Below are 20,453 nucleotides of genomic sequence, written 5' to 3'. Positions count from 1 at the left end.
TCACACACCTTTGAGAACATTACACAGAACTCTCAGGCATGCAGGTTTCCTCACGATGTTTTCCTTCACCGTTAAAACAAGTGATATTTAATTACTTAAAACGCACATAACTCCGAAAACTTAGAGGTCGGGATCGAACCCCCGACCTTCGATTAAAAGGCGGATGTCCTAACCAGTAGGCTATCACAGCTTTTTTGACTGATGTGACATGGTCAGCAGATTATAATTATTGTTTACGATAAACGTATCATTTATTTACTAAGATTTGTTGGACTATGTGATTGCTATTTATTAAATGAATTCATAAGCGTTGATTTTTTATTTGTATAATTTTTTTGTAAATTCTTTATGATCAAGTCGTCCAAAAGATAGGTTGAATGAATATTTGAATTAATGAATATTTATTTATTACTAAATTTTGTACATTTGACTTAAATGGAGTCCAGGCTCCTAAACTAGGAGATCCAGTATCTTAGGAGCCCGGTAATTACTTACATGGAATTATTAGTAGGTACTTAAGTACCGACTTCGTAGGTATACGTACTAGTACTTCCTATTTCTATGGTTAAAATATCATAGAGTTTTAATTCATGCCTTAAATCCTAGTTCATGCCGAATTACATATATACGAATACTCATACAAGACAAATCGCCTTACTAGGACATCGGCTGTTCCTCTGGTGCTGCAAATGTTCAATGGGCGCTGGTAATCACTTAACATCAGCTGCTCGATTGCGAGAAAACTGCATCAATCATTATTACAATCACAAACGTTGTGATTGGCTGAATTTTTGGTATTCTTGTTGCAACAATATATTGTTTGCCAATAGTGACCGAGCATCAGGGATGATTGCTATCGTGACATTGTAGCTGTCATTCTGCCGCAATCGAGCTGCTAGTCTGCATTATTGCTCGCTATTTGTATTTAAAAAAAATAGATTGATACAACGCGAATAGGTTGCCTAGCTAAATAAATCACGTGCGGATGATGTTAAACAATAAATTAAAAACAGTTTTCGATCAACTTCCCAGTTTAATTATGTATGAAAGTCAAGAATCAGCTGAGAGAATATACCCTAAGGAGTTGAAAATTAAAGGTTGCCTACTTTCCCCTCTGCGCAACTGGGGTCGCCAGGTACAAACAGCTAAGTCATCTGTTTTAAATCGAATTTCTATCAAATTAAAGATAATTTTATGCCCAATCCAACCGTTTTAGGTTGCCTAATCAAAAAGTTTTTAAATCCATGGTTGCCTAGATTTAAGATATACATTTTTCTGTTTTTGTTTTTCTGATGAAATCAGGTGAGAGATATCTTAGCTGATTCTCGAATTTCATAAATTAGGGAAGTTGATCGAAAATATTATTTTTTTAAATATGATTTCGCTAGGCAACCTATCCGCGATGTATCAATAAATCTACCATGATATTCTCTATCACGATTAAAATAACAGATGAGGGTAGATATTTAGATTACGGATCTTAGGCCATATCAAACAGTTATGAGTAAGTAGGTATATTGAATACTAGCTTATGCTCGCGACTTCATCTGCGTGGACTACACAAATTTCAAACTCCTATTTCCCCCCCTTAGGGGTTGAATATTATAGCTATCTAAATGCCAAATTTCAGCCCGATCCGTCCAGTAGTTTGAGCTGTGCGTTGATAGATCAGTCAATCAGTCAGTCACCCTGTCCTTTTATATTATTTTGAATAGGTATAATAGAATTGGATTCATTTATTTATTGTTGGATGCCACTTACTATGATAGCATGTCAATACTTTATCACCGGTTTGGGAAGCGGATTCAGATGATGCAGTCTAAGGGTGAATCTGATTTAGCTTAGACTTAAGACAGAGTTAAAATGAGATGAGCCCCGTTCTCAGTAGTGAGCCGGTGATGGGTTGATCGTGATGATGATAGTGACTTGGCTTGCAAGCTATGCTGATTCATAGCTGCATGGTTGGCGTCACGCCTTATAATATTTTAGCAGCAAAACATTTGTTCAAGTTGCAAATGTTTAGGTGAAGGAGTGATAAATATACAAAATACTCCGGAAGGGAAAGAAATGAATTCTTTTTATGACTCAACCACAAAATACTTAAGTATAGCAGCTGCTTATTTTATAACTGGACGCTAAATTAGTGTCGAAGAAAAATCCTGTCGCAATTATTACAAACTAGATGATGCCCGCGACTAGGTTTTTGAAAATTCCGAGGGAACTCTTTAATTTTCCGGGATAAAAAGTAGCCTATGTCTTTCCGCGGGATGCAAGCTATCTCTGTACCAAATTTCGTTAAAATCGGTTGAACGGTTGAGCCGTGAAAAGCTAGCAGACAGACAGACAGACACACTTTCGCATTTATAATATTAAAGTATGGAGTATGGATTGCAATAAATTATGTGAAAACTAGATGATTGCATTTTTCAAAATCGCGCGGGAACTCACACTTTCATATTTATAATATTATTAGGATTAGGATTAGGATTACCATGCTTTAGATTAATTTTGTTGCAATTTGATATATTTATTTGACTTCAGACCATTTTTTTTTTCATTTTTTGTTTAATACTTAGGTATAATATAATATACTCTCTTACATTCAGCCTACATTTCATGTAATTTAACTTGTTTAGGAATCTTCCACTTAAAATCCAATCCTATTTGTTTGGTTTGATTTCAACTGTAGTTTATTAATATAACAAAGCAAACGTTCAATATTGTCCTTTGATAAGATTAATAATAATTATTGTAGGTAAGTATAAGAACTACCTACCTATCATCACCATCAGCCGGCGTGAGGCCATTGCTGGTGGATGGGTATACTTACTCCTTCTTCTATCTTCTATTCTTAAGGTCTTTGGGGTTGGAGATTATCACTCTACTTACCGGCACGTGCTCTCTATTCTAGAATACGTGTACTCCAGCGTCCATTACAGACAACAGTATAACAGACATGGCCTGCCCACTGCCACTGCAGCAACTTTGGCTCTTGGACTACGGATATAGTCATTATGGATATTTCGGTGCGCTGACTATCTAAACTAGCCAGCGTGGCATTGAACCAAAAATAATATACAGTATCCGGCAGGAAATATTGTCAACCTTTAGAAAGAGATTTCGGCTTCATAGAGCGTTCTCTGTCTCTGATACGGTCTATGTAATGTTTTGTCGATTTCAACGACAGAAACAACACTACGAAACCGCTATCTCTTTCTAAAGGTCGATGTACAATATTTCCTGCCGGGTACTGTAACATGATTTTATTTTAATTTAATTTAATTTGATTTGTACCCAAAAACATTTACAATAAAGATAAAAACAGGGTAAAAGTGGACAGCTAATTTATTTATTTTTATTGAAACGAACTTCACAAGTGCTAACGAATCGTCTAATGAATCTACCAGTGTGCACTGGTTCAGTATGCCCTTTTACCAAAAAAAACAGGAAAAAATTCGGCAGTTTCCTTTTTGAAAATTTAATTTGAAATATTGCCATGCTCATAATTTCAGCCCACTGACTCAAATCTACGCTGTTTTAACATTTCCGTAATCTCCAATAGAACAATAATTATTTTTTTGATATAATAAGTACTTTTTATAGACTTTTTAAATGTGTGACAAAAATATGAAACGTTTTGATAAAAAAATCTAATCACTTACTATACACAATTACATTAGATAATTGCTACTGTGTATACTGACCATAGAGATGCAGAGTTCATAATATATCTATCAGGTGTCAAAAAAGCGCTCTCACCAGCAAGATACTTTACTATTTATTAAATATTTTCAAGTAAACTTAACATTATTTTATAATACTACCCGCAGCCCCGGCGAACTTCGTACCGCCTAACAGTCGATTCTTTATTTTTATTTTATTTTTCTCCGTAAGAACCATCCTCGTACTTCAAGGAATATTATAAAAAAATGATGAAATGAATGATGAAAAACACGAATAAAATAATGATAATAATAATATTATCCTTTTAATGAGTTAGGTTAAGGCTTTTTTGTGGAACATTACCACCTCCATACAGTCAATTCTCTTATATTAAGTGACCAATTTTTTTTAATCAACACCTGGCATATTACTGCTATTATTACAGTGATAACATAATATTATCGTAGTCACAAATCGTCTACCTACACAATCTACATGCATGATTTTGACTAATATTTTTTTCGAATCTACCTTCATAATTAACATACAATAATGTAATGTCAGTCAGAGAGATCCAATAAATGATTTTCTGAAAATCACATTATTTTTTTCGGGATAATATAATACATTAAAATGTAAATCCAAAGTATTAACAGGTATAAGTACGCTAAGTTGCATTCAAATTCCTTTAGCAGTTTTATTGTGACAAGTGAACAGATAGACAGACAGATGGTCTGGTTGATACTTGATATAATAGTTGCTAGCTTTGGACAAAGAATTGGATGCATTATCTGCATGGAATTATTATCTAGCAACAGACATATTTTTATCATATACTTGTTATTATACAGGCTGTTCTTTTGAGACGGGTCAGTGAAGCAAAATTTTAACTATTAGATTATATTTCATTTATTATATAGCCTAAATCTGTGAAAGATTTGAAATTTGGATGACATACATATAGTATAGGATCCCGCTATAGAACGACCTTCACCGAGCTGGTTAATGGATGAAACGTATTTTATATTCAATTTAATATGTCAATAAATATATTGCATATGGGTTGCCTAAAAAATTTAAGTCCAGGATGATTCATTAATAATAAAAAAAAATATTTTTTTTAATCATTTCACGAATTCCATACCAATCGAAAGTATGAAGCCCAAAGAATATGCAAACGTTAGGTTGATGAAATACTGTTTATTTTCACTTAACCGTGGTGCAAGTTACTACCTAGTATACATTTACCTGTTTGTACTTGCCTACCCGGGGAAAAAATAAATAAAATGTTTGCATATTCTATGGGCTTCATACTTTCGATTGGTATGGAATTTGTCAGTTAAACGAACCGGTGAAATGATTTAAAAAAAAAAAATGTTTAAATTATTAATTAATCATAATTACTGGACTGAAATTTTTTAGGCAACCCATATGCAATACATTTGTTGACATATTAAATTGAATATAAAATACGTTTCATCCATTAACCAGTTCGGTGAAGGTCGTTCTATAGCGGAATCTTAGACCAATAATTATTATTCCTTGAGTAGTGTAGTGAGTGCACCTCACTACACTACTGAGGAAGGATTTTGAGAAATTCCAACAGGATCTTTCATCATCATCATCAACCAATAGACGTCCACTGCTGGACATAGGTCTCTTGTAGGGACTTCCACACGCCACGGTCTTGCGCCGCCTGGATCCAGCGGCTCCCTGCGACTCGTCTGATGTCGTCCGTCCACCTAGTGGGGGGTCTTCCAACGCTGCGTCTTCCGGTGCGAGGTTGCCATTCCAGCACCTTGGGACCCCAACGTCTAGCGGTTGTACGAACTATGTGCCCTGCCTATTGCCACTTCGACAGCAAGGACAGGATCTTTAGAATCGTAAATTCACGTGAACGAAGTTGTGGGAATAAGTTAACTAGAGATAGACGAATTTGGTATAAGGAACCCAAAAGGAACCATGGTGTCGATTATAGTATAGGAAACAATAAACTACATTCTTTTTTTTTTTTTTTTTTTACTTTTATTATTTAATAATTACTTGAAGATGGAAACAAATAAACTATTAATAAACTTAAAAAAAAAAAAAAAAAATGGTAATCCTATGGACCTTTAAAATAAATAATAAGCATGTCATAAACTACATTCTAACGTTTTTAGATTAGAAATCGATTCCGCACTTTTCCAAAAAGTTCCTAATATTATTGTGGTAATTGATAGACATTTTTTTTAAATTTGCCGAATAACATCAAAGGGTTTTTTATGTAAATTTTTAATTGTAGTTTTTACTTTCATTAAGGTTGATTCTTAGTTTCCATAGATCAATTTCTTCTATCTTAAAAAGTTTAACTTACTCGTATCACTAACTACTATCAAAATGGCATCCTGTATAACAATAACTGGTACTAGGTCAGATAGTAATCGATTCGCAAAAAAAATTTTAGCTTCTTATGGATATGGACTAAGAGCCAGTGCGTGCCAGACCTTTGTTATAAGCTGAAAGTTTCTCTGCATATTGTCCATGCCCCCAATACTCCTTCCTCCCGAACGTTTGTTTGGATCATGGTGGCTTTGGGAGAATACAGGTACTTAATAAAGGTGTAAAAATTCTACGTCAAAGTATAAAGTAAATTTTTTTCTTCGGAATAGTAGGTACCTATTAGAAATCACGTCATGCATTGCCAGACTCTAAGTACCATAGCAACCACCTCCCAGACACCCTTAAAGTTTAAACTTTTAAAGTTTAAAAGTTTAATGGTGTCTGGCAGGGGGTTACCAAGATACTGTCTGGTAATGAATGGCGTGATTTCTAAGATTATTCTGAAAAAAATATAAGAAAAATTGACTTTATACTTTGACGTAAGATTTTTAGTTTTTACAGCTTTATTACCTGTAATCTTTGACAACCAGCATGATCCAAACAAACATTCAAACTAACGTTCCTCCCAGTGTTGGGGAAAATACGCAGAGAAACATTTAACTTTTATAAAATAACGAAGGATGCGCTGGCTCCTTCTCTATTAGAGTTAGCGTGAAGAATAATTAAATTGATAAGAGACTATCAGACATAAGTTAAGTAAAACAGGAATTATATAAGCTACAGCAATCGGCCGTAATCACTAGTAGTCAAATTTTAAATCAAAGGCCTACAAATTAATAACGTAGGATATTAGATAGTCTAAACGGATTGTTCCCTTTTTCTTATCAGATTAGGTATCATAGAAATAAAAAGATCAATTAACTATTGACAGTTCAATAACGAACGCGTTTTAGTAGTTCTTAAAATGAAAAACATATTATTGTTGGTGTTAACTATAATTTGTTCAAAAACATGTGCGAAGTTATATTTAGATGGCAATATTAAGTTTCCGTTAGATACAGATTTATTTGAAAGAGTATTAGATTCGCAAGAATGTCAGAGGCAACTGGAATATATTCGGCAAAATAATACCATACTAAGGGCTGAATGTAAGTTATATCAAAAATTAATAACCAAGCAGATTCAAAAAAAAATACATGTAATTAAGTTATCAAAAATATTTCAATAAATAAAATTGCCCGCAATCAACTTAGTAGTAATTACTACTTAACTTTTACAAAAACTAATCTTTTGTTAATTAATATTAATACTAATAAATAAAATTAATAACTTCTTGTTATATTAACATACATTTAAATTTTTTTTTAATGTAACAAGAATATAAAACTAAGCTTCTGCTATGTTTTTACAGTCCTTGATGCTGGAATGAGAGTACCAAGAGGAATTTTACAAGGAAACTTAGTAGACTTAGGAAATTATCTACAATGTCTTGGTATACATGAAAATGTGAACGATATGTCAATAGAAGGAAAGTTTTGCATGATTAGGGTTCCAATGAATCAAAATGTACAACTAGAAACTTCATCTGTAAAAAAGTCTAATTTTGATCCAGGAGAATTACGTTTAGACAGCAGAACAATTAAAAAACTTGTGGAATACAACAGTAATATCAAAAAATTAAGATCCACATTCGGTGGTGAATTTGCAGATTTTCGGTAAGATTAATTATTGTAATAAGAACATTGGCCTACTTTAATATTTATCTAAGGTAACCAGACTTAAATAAATAATATATTATTATCTCTATTAATTGATTTCTTAGTATCAATATTACCATAAATATATTATATTGAGAATATTAGTTAGGTTTATTTTTGATTTACATTTACGTTACAGAAGAGATCAAGAAAGTCCTTTGTCCGGACTCCAGTTTAATTTGGCACTATGTGTACCTAAAGTTTGTACGACAGAAGAAGCTATAACTGGACTTTTATTTAATCTAACAGCCGTAGGCTTTGAATATGAAGATAGTTATTGTCGACTACCAAATGACAAACCATGGGCACCAGTTGATTACATAGCAGTGTAAGTTCAGTAAATTCACCTACCCAAAAAAGTTTTAGTCACATTTTCTTTTCTTCGTGATATAATTTTGCATCCATGATTAATTTAAATATGAGTAGCTACACAGAGATCTTCAGATATTTTTAACAATATAGGTACATTATATGAAATCGCGGTTAAGGGCTAACTTGCTATCGATTAAAATCACAAAATGTACTTTGGACTTAAATTAATTTATTATTATTCATCCAGAAATATTATATTATTAACGACGTAATTTGTTGTTACATAGATTCTTTTGATTTCTCTTATCGTAATCCTTGATAAGGTTTTTGTTAAACCAGCTTCTGAGATTTATTGTTTGTTATTAAGCCTATAATATTTCATTTTTGTGCTGATTGGCATATTGATTTGTATAGACAACTAGAAGATGCCAACTTCGTCCGCGTGGATTTAGGTTTTCAAAAATCCCGTGGGAACTCTTTGTTTTTCCGGGATAAAAGCCTTTGTCCTTCCCGGGGATGCAAGTTATCTCTGTACCAAATTTCGTCTTAATCGGTAGAACGGATGGGCTGTGAACGGCTAGCAGACAGACAGACACACTTTTAATTTTATAATATCAGTATTGAAGAATTGATTACAGAGAAACTGGTCTTTTTTGTTGCGTGTGACAAAAAGTAACCTAATGCAATTTATAATAATATTTGATAAGTAAAGGCGTCATATTATAATTTGGAAGAAATGAACATAGAAAGAACTAACTGCATTTCGACTAGGATCACTTAATTCGAAATGCAAGAGTTTTTAAGACACTCAAGTCAATACGAGAATCTATTTACTTTCAGTCCGATATGGGTGTAATATAACTGCTATTCCCCTTCTAGGTTAGCCCACTTCCATCTCAAACTGCATCATCACTTATCACCGGGTGAGATCGCAGGCAAAAGCTAATTTGCCATCAATTAAAATAACAAAATGTACTTTGAACTTAATTTATCATTGTTCATCTAGAAATACAAACGACGTATTTGTTGTTACATAGATTCTTTTGATTTCTCTTATCGTAATCCTTGATAGGGTTTTTGATAGACCAGCTTCTGAGGTTTATTGTCTTTTACTAAGCCTATAATATTTCATTTTTGTGCTGATTGCCATATTGTTTTTTATTGACAATCTAATAAATTTAACTTTTTCAGGATAATATTTTCGATTCTTGGAATTTTGACAGTCTTAAGTACTTCTTATGATGTTTATTATAACATTATTTGTAAAAAAGGTGGGTACAATTTCTATAACAGTCGTTTCTAATTAAATATTAAATTAGTAAAATTAAGTAGGTACCTAATGTTTAAGTTTTCGTTAGTATTAAGCTCAAAGTCAGAAAATAAAGAATAATTTATTTGTCTCTACAGATCCAAAAAAAACAAATGAAATCTTCATTTCCTTTTCCGCTTTGACAAACTGTCGTCGCCTTTTAGCTATAAAAACGGATCCTAATAACATACAATGTTTGGACGGCATCCGTTCTTTGGCCATTTTCTGGGTGATTGTTGGTCATGTCTTCTTTATCATTAGCTTTATCCCTGCCAATGTGATTTACTCTGTTGAGGTAAGTTTTCTTCATTTTCAGAGTTTTATTTACCAACTAAATTCATACTTTAGTGTAATAAAGTGAAAGAGTGTTTCTCTGGTAACTTTTTTTATGGATAAACTTCTGAGTCGCGCTTTTTAGCCAAAATTTGACACAGAAACATCGATATAAAGGACAAGATATGCCCAAGCGAACAAAATTTTTTACGGTTTTGGAACCAAATAAATCAGCGCCACCTCTTAGATACTAATGAACGACCCGTTTGAAATCCAGACATCACTGAGGTTGCATTGGTGCTAAAGCACCAATGAGTCGGTGCCATTTTATTTGTTCAATGGCCCTGTCCATTCGAAGTAATATAAGTCAATGCTAAGAAATAGCTTGCATCCTTAAAATAGAAATGTATACTTTTATCTTGGGAAAATAAAGGGTTCATATAGATGTTTAAAAACCTCTCTCTGCACAAATAAAATTGCTGGAAAAAGCTCCCTATATTGCTTTATTTTATTATATTTTACATTAATAATTTGTTTTAGTGGTCTCAACAATATGAATCAATTTGGGTAATGACAGCTACTCTAACAGTCGATACTTTTTTCTTACTGAGTGGTTTACTTCTCGTTTTTATATCAGCGAAAAAGCTTACGGGAAGTATGTATGTACTATATTCAAATAAATAAATATTAACTTTATATTTTATATCAGTATTAATATTCATCGTTTCAATTCCAGGACAATTGATAAGAAATCTGCCATTTTTTTATTTGAATCGGCTTTTACGTATGTTTCCTGTATTGGCAGCTGTCGTGCTTTATGAAGCATCATTCTCTAATCGTATAGCAGATGGTCCATTATGGCCTGCGTTTATGTTTAATAATGTGCACAAATGCCGTAACTTTTGGTGGACCACTTTGCTGCACTTGCAAAATTTTATCAACCCACGAGAAGCAGTAAGCATTTCGTCTATATTTTGTACTACGTGAGGTCATCACATTACATTTATATTTTACTACAAAACTGAACTATAAATTAAATTAAATATTATGATTTTCAGTGCCTGGGCGTAACATGGTACCTGGCTATTGACGTACAACTTCACATATTGTCACCAATAGTATTATTTTGGGTTCTTGGAAGATCTAGAGCTACAGCGTGGACAGCTGTTACAACTGCTGTAGTTGCATCTCTAGCAGCTTCAACAATATATATATTTACAAAGGAAGCATTAGAAGATAACCATTACGTTTACTACTATGTTAACATCTTGACACGCGCTCCAACCTTTTTCGTTGGATTAGTTTATGGATATTTGCTTCACGTGTGGCGAAATAGGAAGCCGAAAATGCATCTTGTAAGTTTAAACATTATTGATTATTCAATATTACATTATATCAACTTTTAAATCTTTATTTATCTCTTATTCTAACCACTGCCTTTTTTTCAGGTCTTTCATAGTTTCATCACAACATTTTTTATTTTACTTCTGCTTCTTATTATATACTGCCAGTTCATAGGTGGTCGAAATGATTTTGACAATAGATTAATAAAGAGATTGTTTGACTCCTTTTTGCGTCCTCTGTGGGCGCTTTGTCTTGGATGGATTATATTTGCTTGTGTAAATGGATATGGAGGTAAATGGTTATTAAAATATATAAATTTATTAAATTTATGCTAAATTTAAATTCACCAATAATATATCTCATCGTAATCCTCTTAGTTAGATTATGATTGAAGGGGATAAAAATACTATTTCTCAAATTAAAATATTTTTTACAGGTCCTATAAACTGGTTTCTTTCTCTAAATATTTGGAAAATTCCCGCTCGCATTTCCTATGCGATGTACTTAACACATATGTCTATAATGTTTGCTGTATATTCTACAACTTTACAACCAGTGTACTTCACTCTTGGATCTGCCGTGAGTATGATTTTAAAATATTTTTAATTTACTTTCAATTTGAATTTAATTTATTTTGCACAGTTCCCCACACACAAATTGCTGTTCAACCTCCGTCATTATTATATTTCATAAAGATTGCAGAAGCAGTCTTATCCCTTGAAGCAATCTCTTACACATTGCTTCTAGTAATAAGACTGCCTTTGCTTATTTGTTGCTCTTGCTTTATGCCTGTTTTTATTGTTTTAAATATTTGAAACAAAATTTCTTCTTTTTAGTTCATCTTGTTGATTAGTTGTTCAAATGACATATGCTTATGTATAATATGAATCTAAATTAATTACGTCGACTTTATAAGTTTACTAGCTTTTGCCCCGCGGCTTCACCCACGTAGTAAGTGTGGTTTTTGCAATAATTGTTGAATTGTTACGTCGGCTTACTACTACTCGTAGAGTAGGATGTATACTTACTTACCCTTCGTCAAAATCTTAAATGTTATTTGTTTTTACAAAATATCGTATTATGTTATGGAATGTTCTGGAATGTTCTACAATGATCTGGGATATTTTCAACCCTCCAGACTATTCCCGAACACTCCAAAACATTCCAGAATGTTCTAGAACCCACGACATAATATTATACTGGGATATACTGGGATATTCGGTGGAATTCTCTCGAATACTTTCGAATGTTCTTGACTTTTCTAGAAACTTCCTTAGGGCAAAAATTCCAACCCGTGTATATTTCAAAAGCACACCGTTCAGGTTAAAACGAGAACCGTCTTCATGGACGGGAGATAGAGAGCTATCACAACTATATGTATAACTACCTTAATCGTACTGGGACTCATTTCTGAGTTTTAGCGGCACGCACACTGTACACTTTGTTTTATAATATTTATTGATTTTATAGCTATTAGAAATAGACTCATTTTTTCTTTCAATTTTATCCTATTTTTTTATTCTTTTAGATGTTTGACGTTTTCGGTTTCCTGTGGCTAACAATGTTCGTGTCTTTTTTCTTAACGGCACTCATAGATGCTCCATTCGCTATTCTTTTCAAAAAGCTATTTGAATATGGTAAGCAATTATATTTTTAAAATAACATCACAGTTAAGGCAAAGATAATTAATTTGTTCAAAATTCTTATTTCTCTTTTCGGAATCAACATAATATTTTAACTTAAATTTACGTCAATTATTTTTTTGTTACAGTTTCAAAGAAACCAAATTCAAATAAGAGGACAACAATTGAAAAAACCAAACAAAACGGAAACGTGCAAATTCCTTTCCAAAACGGAAACATAGTCACGAATATGTGACTATGTTTCCGATGTGTATCTTATATCAAAGTATTATTATAAATTATTGTTTACCATATAGGTCATCATTTACACTACTAACTTAAATAGATCTGGGCTATTGCGATCGCTATTTCATGTGAATTCATCAGATATTATGTATTTTTCATTTGTATATAAATTTTGTTAACAAAGTCATATTAAATATCATCGTTTCAATTCGTGTCAATTTTTTTAAACTACATAAAACAAATTGCTAACAACTACAGAGACGTCGTTATGACGACATCAATTAATATCAATTGATCGTCAACGCATTACTTAGGAATTCCATACATTATTCCATCCATGATATTTGAAACAATTTAGGTAAAAAATATTATTATCGTTAAGTTGTCCCTAATTCTTTATTACCAGGCTAGATTTTAGTTTTATATATTTTTAATTTTGTTGAAAGAATTGTATATTATTTTCTTTAAGTAGCTTTATTTATTTTTGTAAAAAAGATAAATTTCTTTAAGTATATGAATAAATAAATAAAACGTTTATTTTTCAATCATCTAGTTACACAAATACATGGATTTGATCTTGAACAATTTGTGTGCTTGTTGGAATAAGCATATACAATATTAACAATGTTACAAGATCAAGAACTGGCTATTCTAGCAAGTATGTATCTTTACTGATTTTTGTAAAAAAGAACTACAGCTACTGAAATATTTTGAAAGGCGGACGTGGCCTTGATACCTAGCAAGTAAAGTAATCATCTTTAGCTGGATAAAATAATGATACCTAGATACAATATTAGAAGTAGGTATGTTCGTTTCATTTACAAAAGTCTCACAGTAAATCATTATTTTAATAGAGCTAAAATTGTATGAATCTCTTTAATATGGACGGACGTTTATAGGCAGCCTTAGAAAAAGAAACAGAGCATCTCAGAGGCACTCTCAATAAAAAGCGTCAAAACCTCAGTTTCATACAGATGTGTATTATCAATAGATAAATTGAAGTCAGTAAACAGAATAATGCATAACAAACAAATTATTTAACAAAATACAAAAGGACCATAAATCAAAGAATTAATTAACTGAGTGCATACGTTTACTTTGTTAACTCTGCAAACCAAGTGTATTCATGTTCATCAAGAGTAGTAGGTAGTTTATCATTTGTGACAAATGAAGAAGTACTATGGATTTTTTAAGGAAGGAACCAAGGTCAATCAGATAATATGTGCGGTGCTGAGTAAGTAAAAAAATATGTATTTTGTTACAACAGCATTATAAAAACTAACGAGAGTTTGAATTTTTCTGTTTAAAAAAAAGCTACGGATGAAAGTTTCGGATGAACTCTCAAGTAAGTTCTAGCTATCAAAGTGTTATTAGTAGGTAGGTATACAGTTTTTCATGTTAATTTCTCATTCTATTATGAATTTCAGTCAACTTACCTGTATTCGCATATGGAGCTAGTATAGGATGGATGTCGCCTATGACTTTGTTATTACAGTCAAAAGATTCTCCAAGAGGAGAACCGTTAACAGATATTGAGGTAAATTCTCTAAACTACAAATTAAAATATCTAAAGTCATTATTAGTCAGTCAACCATGAAATATTTATACGGTGCTTCCAACTTAAATTTTTCATAATATTATGTTGTACGTACGTACAGCTATTTGTATACTTGTACGAAATTCCTTATAATATTAGTTATATTTAAATTCTTTGTAGGTATCATGGATGGCAGCAGTCGCATATTTGACGTGCATACCGGGCAATTTTTTGATGGCATTTTTGGGAGATACGTTTGGAAGAAAAATAACTTTAATTTTCATCTCTTCTACTGGAGCTGTATGTAATATTAACCACAATATTTACCATAGCTAATAGTGTTTTCTCTTATAACTCGTTTGCAAATTCCCTATTTTAAGGCCAGTTGGATTCTTATGTTATCATCGTTCGAAGTTTGGGCTCTCATTCTAGCTCGGGCTTTAGTTGGTATCACCATGTCAGGGTGCTATGTAACATGCCCAATTTACACTAAGGAGATCAGTGATGATGGCATTCGTGGAGCTCTTGGTTGCTTGGTAAGTTTCAGTGAGTAAAGCGTTTTGCCTAGAGACTATTATCTATACAGTACCTATAGTAGCACTTGTACCTATGAAGCCTTTTTGTCTTCACTTTTCTTTTGAATTATTTCGCGCTAGTTTCATTCTTATTAATTTAAAAGCTTAAGAATTACCAGTAATGAGTAGATACTTGTTTTTCGTCATAACTATTGTGAAATACGAGCATAAATTACTATTCTCAGTTTGAGTAATTACCACTACTTCAAATTACGTTACAGGTTATTCTGTTTCATACATCTGGCAACTTATTTCTCTACGTTATTGGGGATCTGTTGAGTTATCGAACAGTTCTTTGGATCTGTTTATCGTTACCAACATTTCATCTGATTCTTTTCATGATGATGCCAGATTCGCCTTCTTTTTTGATGAAAAGATGTAATGTTGAGGTAAATATCTAATATTAACTTTAATAACAAACATCTGTTGCTATATTATTTCAATTTACATCTTTTTAATTTCAATTATTAAATAAATATAAAAATTAATTGTTTTCTTTTTAATTTTGTTGAATTACATTTAACTGTAAACACTAACTTAATATACACATTTTAATATAAAATGTAGGCATATTTAAACATTTTTGTCTTTCAGGAAGCTGTGAGAGTTATGGCTTGGCTTCGTTGCAAAAGTGAAGATGATCAATTGGTTAAAAATGAACTAGAAGTTATCAAGAAGGAACAAATTAATGATAAGGAAAGCAATCGTTTTTTGCTTCGAACAATTAGTAAGAAATTATACTAACGATGAATTTAAAAGCACTAGCATAATATATTTTAACTCTTGAAAGTATTATAGCTCTAACCAAAATTCAGAATTACAAAGTATTTTTAATACAATTTTTGCAATAGTGTTTAGACTATAATATTATTATTTATTACGTCTGATTGTAGTTGATGATGCAGTCTACTACTACTACTAGTATTGTTAGAAGGTTTAATTGACTGCTTGTACACTACTCAATTTACTTATTTCTTTTCAGTAAAGGATAATATACTATCAAAAGCGTTCTACATAGCTTTGATAGTAACACTGGCTCGAGAAGTATGCGGTGCAGTACCAGTTCTAAACTTCGCTGGAGAAATTTTTGCTATTGCGTCTACTGACAGTAGTCTCGTCTTGAGTCCTAACCAGCAAGCGATATTGCTTGGAGTTGTTCAAGTTGCTGGGTCCATGCTGGCATCTAGTATTGTAGAAAAGGCTGGAAGAAAGGTACATGAATATGCTTACTAACTGATGCACATGCCATCATCCGCATGGTTTCTTTTGGTCGGGATATCCCCCAAGTCAGATTTTGGTTCTTAAAAATTTCTTAGAAACTCTTTAATTTATTTTCCGGGTTAAAAATATCCTATGTTCGTTTCCAGGATGCAAGCTATCTCAGCTATAACAGTTCAGCGATATGTTATAACTATATCATATTATTATTATTATTGGTTAGACTGTTTAGATAGGTTAACATACTTAATTAATTATTGTATTTACCTACAGATGCTAAATAATATGAATTATTATCTGTTGATTTTACGTATATTGCAATGTCAAACGATTGTAAATTGATATTGTAGATACAGGATTTCATGATTCGTTCTATGAATTACCTAATGCTTTCTCAGTTTAGAAAATGAATGAAATAAAATATGCCGCCGCGTTAAGGTTTTAACACTGCTGGGGGATTGCGCCAGCCGTCCAAACATTTTTACCCATGATCCTATATCTGTAGGCTGTATAAGTCCCTAAGGCGCGTGACCGCCATTTTAGTGACGTCAGCACTAGACTAAAGTTTCGAGTTGATGGTATATTTTTATTTTGGCTGACGTTAAAATATTAATGAAACATACTTCCAGCGCAATAGCAATTTGCGGGACTTACGAGACCTTGTGTCCCAACTTTTTATCGTACAGGGATAGTTAAGTACATCAGTAGGTACCAGGATTGAGATATGTAAGTACTTAAATAGGTTCTGATTATTTCAGCCCATACTATCAATAACATCATTGATATCAGGGCTGAGCATGTGCGCTCTGGCATCCTGGTTCGTCGCGAAGGGGTACGGTGCAGTGACTCCCAACTGGATACCCATTGTGACATTATGTGTGTGCATATTCTGCGACGCGTGCGGCTTGCAGCCCATCTCTATTGTTATCGCTGGAGAGATATTTTCTTATAAGGTAAGTTTTTAGGGACAAAGTGGTGAAATAAAATTTTCATAAATATTTTTGTTTAGGGTAGCTCCCCTACATGTAAAGTGGGGATGATTTTTTTTTAGTCTTTTAAAAATACTGTGAGTGTGGGAACATCATTTTTCGATTTCTAGATCCGTTTGTGAAATATGATGTTTTAAAGTGCTATTTTTAAGTCAAGTGTCGTCGTCGTGTCCCCCCCCCCCCCTTATCAGCCAAATGGTAGTAGATATATAGGAACGTGAACAAATTCACAGTAGTAGTATATATAATCAATTTTAAAGGAAAACTATCATGGCTAAGTAGGGTTCACTTGTTAAGGAGTTATATCTGTTTTTCGAGGTTAATTGTGACTACGGAACCCTTTACTGCGCGTGGCCCGCCACGCACTTGGCCGGTTTTTTATGTGAAAATCTATAATGCGCAATAACATGACACCTGCCTGCGTGGTAGGTGACGTCGTGTAAAAAAAGCTTAGATAAGATAACAATGAAGAATCAGGTGACGATGCTTGCGTGCCTTAACTATGTAGATAGAGATACAATGATAAGGCCTTGATTTAAAAGTACTGAAATTGATTTCTGGCATACCTACCACTACCACTTATGTAAATAGAAAAAACAGCCCGACTTTGCAGCTCACGTTTTGTGCTATTTCCATAAAGTATTGCTAAACAATTAATTTTTAATTTGATATTCAGCAAATGGGTTTTTTTGTAAAACTAAAATCAAAAAATTACTGAGCTGGTAGGTACGAACCATCAAGACAAAAGTTAGTACTAAGAATAGTAGGTGGTATATCATGTACAAAAAACATGAAATGAAAATAAGTTTTTTTTTTTGTTTCAGTATCGAGGAACCGTCATGGCAATTACAATGTCGGTAGCGTCATTTTTCGATTTCCTCCAGCTACTATTCTTCAAACCGTTGGCCAACTCTATTGGGATTCATGTAGCGTTTTACTTCTTCGGAATCGTATGCATTTTCATGGCGATCTACGTCGTAATCGTGATCCCTGAAACTAAGGGGAAGAGCTTGGTTGAAATATATAAGTGTTTTCGTGCGAAGAAATCTCAGCAAAATGAACTGGTTAGCGAATACGTAGAATGAAAATAAATTTGATTTATTTTTTATTAAAATTAGTAAGTAGGTACTTAGGTAGGTTGTTACTTTTACCTTTTTTTTAATCAGTTTAATTTTGCTCTCTAGATGGGCTTTTCTTTTAAAGAATTTTTCACCAAGGGTTTTATTACATTTTGTTTTTATTTAGATACAAGTTAGCCGTTGGCTGCAATCTCGCCTGTTGGTAAGTGATGATGCAGTCTAAGATGGAAGCGGACTAACCTGGGAGTCGTATGGTAGTTTTTTATACAAAACCCATACCCCTTTGCATTCTACACGGCTACGTACTGGAACGCTAAATTGCTTGGCGGCACGGCATTGCCGGTAGGGTGGTAAATAGCCATCCTACCACCAGAATGACCAGACCAGGGCCAGAGTAAATTTAGAAATTATAAAATTCCAAATTTCCTCTGCCGGCAATTGAACCCGGGACCTCCCACTATAAGACCACAGCGCTCACCATTACGCCAGGGAGATCACCTAAAAAAAGAGAGCAGTACCCGTAGTACAAGATTTTACGTCTCACCAAACCAAACCAAATTCGAGAGTCGAAATACTTCCGCGTTACAGTAAACTGGATCTTAAACACCTTGTTTTAAAGCTCAAGTTTGTCTACACTTCTACAGCCAGCGCTCCAAGCGGAAACATTGCGAAATCAAAATCAGTGGCATTGAATATTTGACTTCAATTCAAGGCTGTTTAGGTCCATTTTACTGTAACGCGGAAGTATTTCGACTCTCGAATTTGGTTTCGTTTGGTGAGACGTAAAACCTTGTACTACGGGTACAGACGGAGCGTAAAATATTATGGTAATCGATCAACATGTAACTTGCAGTTTGTAATAAACAGTAGATTGGTAATAATATTAATAATGCAAACAAAGTTGTAGGTAAAAAGTAGGTAGGTAGGTGCAAGACTGAAACAAACAAAATATTATACCTAATAGCCACATCACAATTATTATAGTACATCTAATATGAACGCGCTTCACACTAATATATTGTGGAAAACAACAAACGATAGCTGTTTTTTACCCAGTAGTCGGCGTTCATTTTCATTTTTATTTAAGCGCTGTCTATTAAAGAAGCATAGAACTACGTAGACTTAATGACGAACCCAGTTAAGGTTCGAACCTATAGTTATGAAGTTTTTCTTTGTAGTTCGAGAAAATTGTAACAGATGACGCTGCTACAATTTAATTAATAGTATGTAACGCAATACACAGATGGCGCTAATACCTTTTGGTCTAGAATCATCGATGTCTTAGTGATACGATTATAATGTATAATATATTATTTTGTCTACTTTGCCTTTTTTGTCGCTTGCTTAAAACTATATTAATTATAATATAGTAATATTTTTAGTAATTTACGCTGTTACCTACATTACAACAAAAATCCAGTCCTTGTAGGCGATTATAGGTAAATAGGTAGGTAGGTAAGTACCTATGTACAAAAGCTTTTAAATGTTACAAAGGATTGCATTTTCCTCTCGAAAGAGAGCCTTGGATCTGCGGTAAAAACTGTAGGATTTCTCATAAAGTGACATGTACCTAAAGATCGTAACAACGGATCGTTTTGCCTTTATGTCCTAATGACGGATTTCCCGTGACGGCTTTATGTTTCGAGCGATATCCGCGGGTCTCATCCACTTTTACGGATGGGATTTTCTTTCGTTTATTCCGTTGTACGTTATTACTGTCGCTTTATCTTGATTACATTGAGGCTATTTCGCATCGCTAAAGTCGTTTATAAAGCCAGATTAATTCCCAGTCAGGTCCATTTTGGATATATTTTTGTATGTCTGCAGTAGGTATTGTTTTTTCGTAATGTAGAATCTACACCACAGATTGTAATCCAGGACTAACTTGTACCGGAATCAAATTTAAAAAATAAAGACATAATTTTCCATTAAGTATTTTGATTCACCCGCGAGAGAAGCTATTAAATATTCACTAGGTAGGTACTTAACAAACAAAAGATTGAGCTAAATACTTAGGTAGGTAAATACCTACCAGGATTGTTGCGGGTGCCAATATTATGACATCCACGTATGCGGATGCGGATCATATAAAAAAAAGAAAAAAAAGTAATAAAAGACGTTTATTTTCGAAACAGTGCCATACCTACATCACATCTTATAACTAAGAGCTGGTTTTATGGTAATAGAAGTTCACATCCGCGGATTCG

The 20,453-nt window shown here is 33.2% G+C and overlaps 2 protein-coding genes across 2 annotated transcripts; both read left to right on the top strand.

The window, feature by feature from the left end:
- Nucleotides 1–6,945: 6,945 nt before the first annotated feature.
- LOC117984580 (nose resistant to fluoxetine protein 6-like) lies at nt 6,946–13,179 on the top strand. Its single transcript, XM_034971205.2, has 12 exons — nt 6,946–7,133; nt 7,397–7,700; nt 7,882–8,070; nt 9,246–9,325; nt 9,462–9,658; nt 10,177–10,291; nt 10,373–10,590; nt 10,695–10,991; nt 11,085–11,271; nt 11,417–11,559; nt 12,509–12,617; nt 12,752–13,179. The coding sequence occupies exons 1-12, from the start codon at nt 6,950–6,952 to the stop codon at nt 12,856–12,858; spliced, it is 2,130 nt and encodes a 709-aa protein (XP_034827096.1). The 5' UTR covers nt 6,946–6,949; the 3' UTR covers nt 12,859–13,179.
- Nucleotides 13,180–13,792: 613 nt separating this feature from the next.
- On the top strand, nt 13,793–18,295 carry LOC117984531 (facilitated trehalose transporter Tret1-like). The gene is made up of 9 exons (XM_034971162.2): nt 13,793–14,082; nt 14,276–14,385; nt 14,566–14,685; nt 14,766–14,921; nt 15,182–15,349; nt 15,555–15,687; nt 15,943–16,172; nt 16,937–17,131; nt 17,992–18,295. The coding sequence occupies exons 1-9, from the start codon at nt 14,016–14,018 to the stop codon at nt 18,250–18,252; spliced, it is 1,440 nt and encodes a 479-aa protein (XP_034827053.1). The 5' UTR covers nt 13,793–14,015; the 3' UTR covers nt 18,253–18,295.
- The last annotated feature ends 2,158 nt before the right edge of the window (nt 18,296–20,453 follow it).

This window comes from Maniola hyperantus, chromosome 8 (genome assembly GCF_902806685.2).
Source record: "Maniola hyperantus chromosome 8, iAphHyp1.2, whole genome shotgun sequence".
In the NCBI taxonomy this organism is placed as follows: Eukaryota; Metazoa; Arthropoda; class Insecta; order Lepidoptera; family Nymphalidae; genus Maniola; species Maniola hyperantus.
Note: the sequence above shows the minus strand (reverse complement) of the source record. Positions and strands in the feature narration are given on the sequence as shown.

What these genes read in the sequence shown, in the direction of transcription:
- LOC117984531 (XM_034971162.2), top strand. Translation starts at nt 14,016, where the DNA reads ATGAAGAAGTACTATGGATTTTTTAAGGAAGGAACCAAGGTCAATCAG. An exon ending in GATAATATGTGCGGTGCTGA is followed by an intron (nt 14,083 to 14,275) that starts GTAAGTAAAAAA and finishes TATGAATTTCAG; the next exon opens with TCAACTTACCTGTATTCGCA. An exon ending in TCATCTCTTCTACTGGAGCT is followed by an intron (nt 14,686 to 14,765) that starts GTATGTAATATT and finishes CCCTATTTTAAG; the next exon opens with GCCAGTTGGATTCTTATGTT.
- LOC117984580 (XM_034971205.2), top strand. Translation starts at nt 6,950, where the DNA reads ATGAAAAACATATTATTGTTGGTGTTAACTATAATTTGTTCAAAAACA. An exon ending in TAACATTATTTGTAAAAAAG is followed by an intron (nt 9,326 to 9,461) that starts GTGGGTACAATT and finishes TTGTCTCTACAG; the next exon opens with ATCCAAAAAAAACAAATGAA. An exon ending in AGCGAAAAAGCTTACGGGAA is followed by an intron (nt 10,292 to 10,372) that starts GTATGTATGTAC and finishes TTTCAATTCCAG; the next exon opens with GACAATTGATAAGAAATCTG.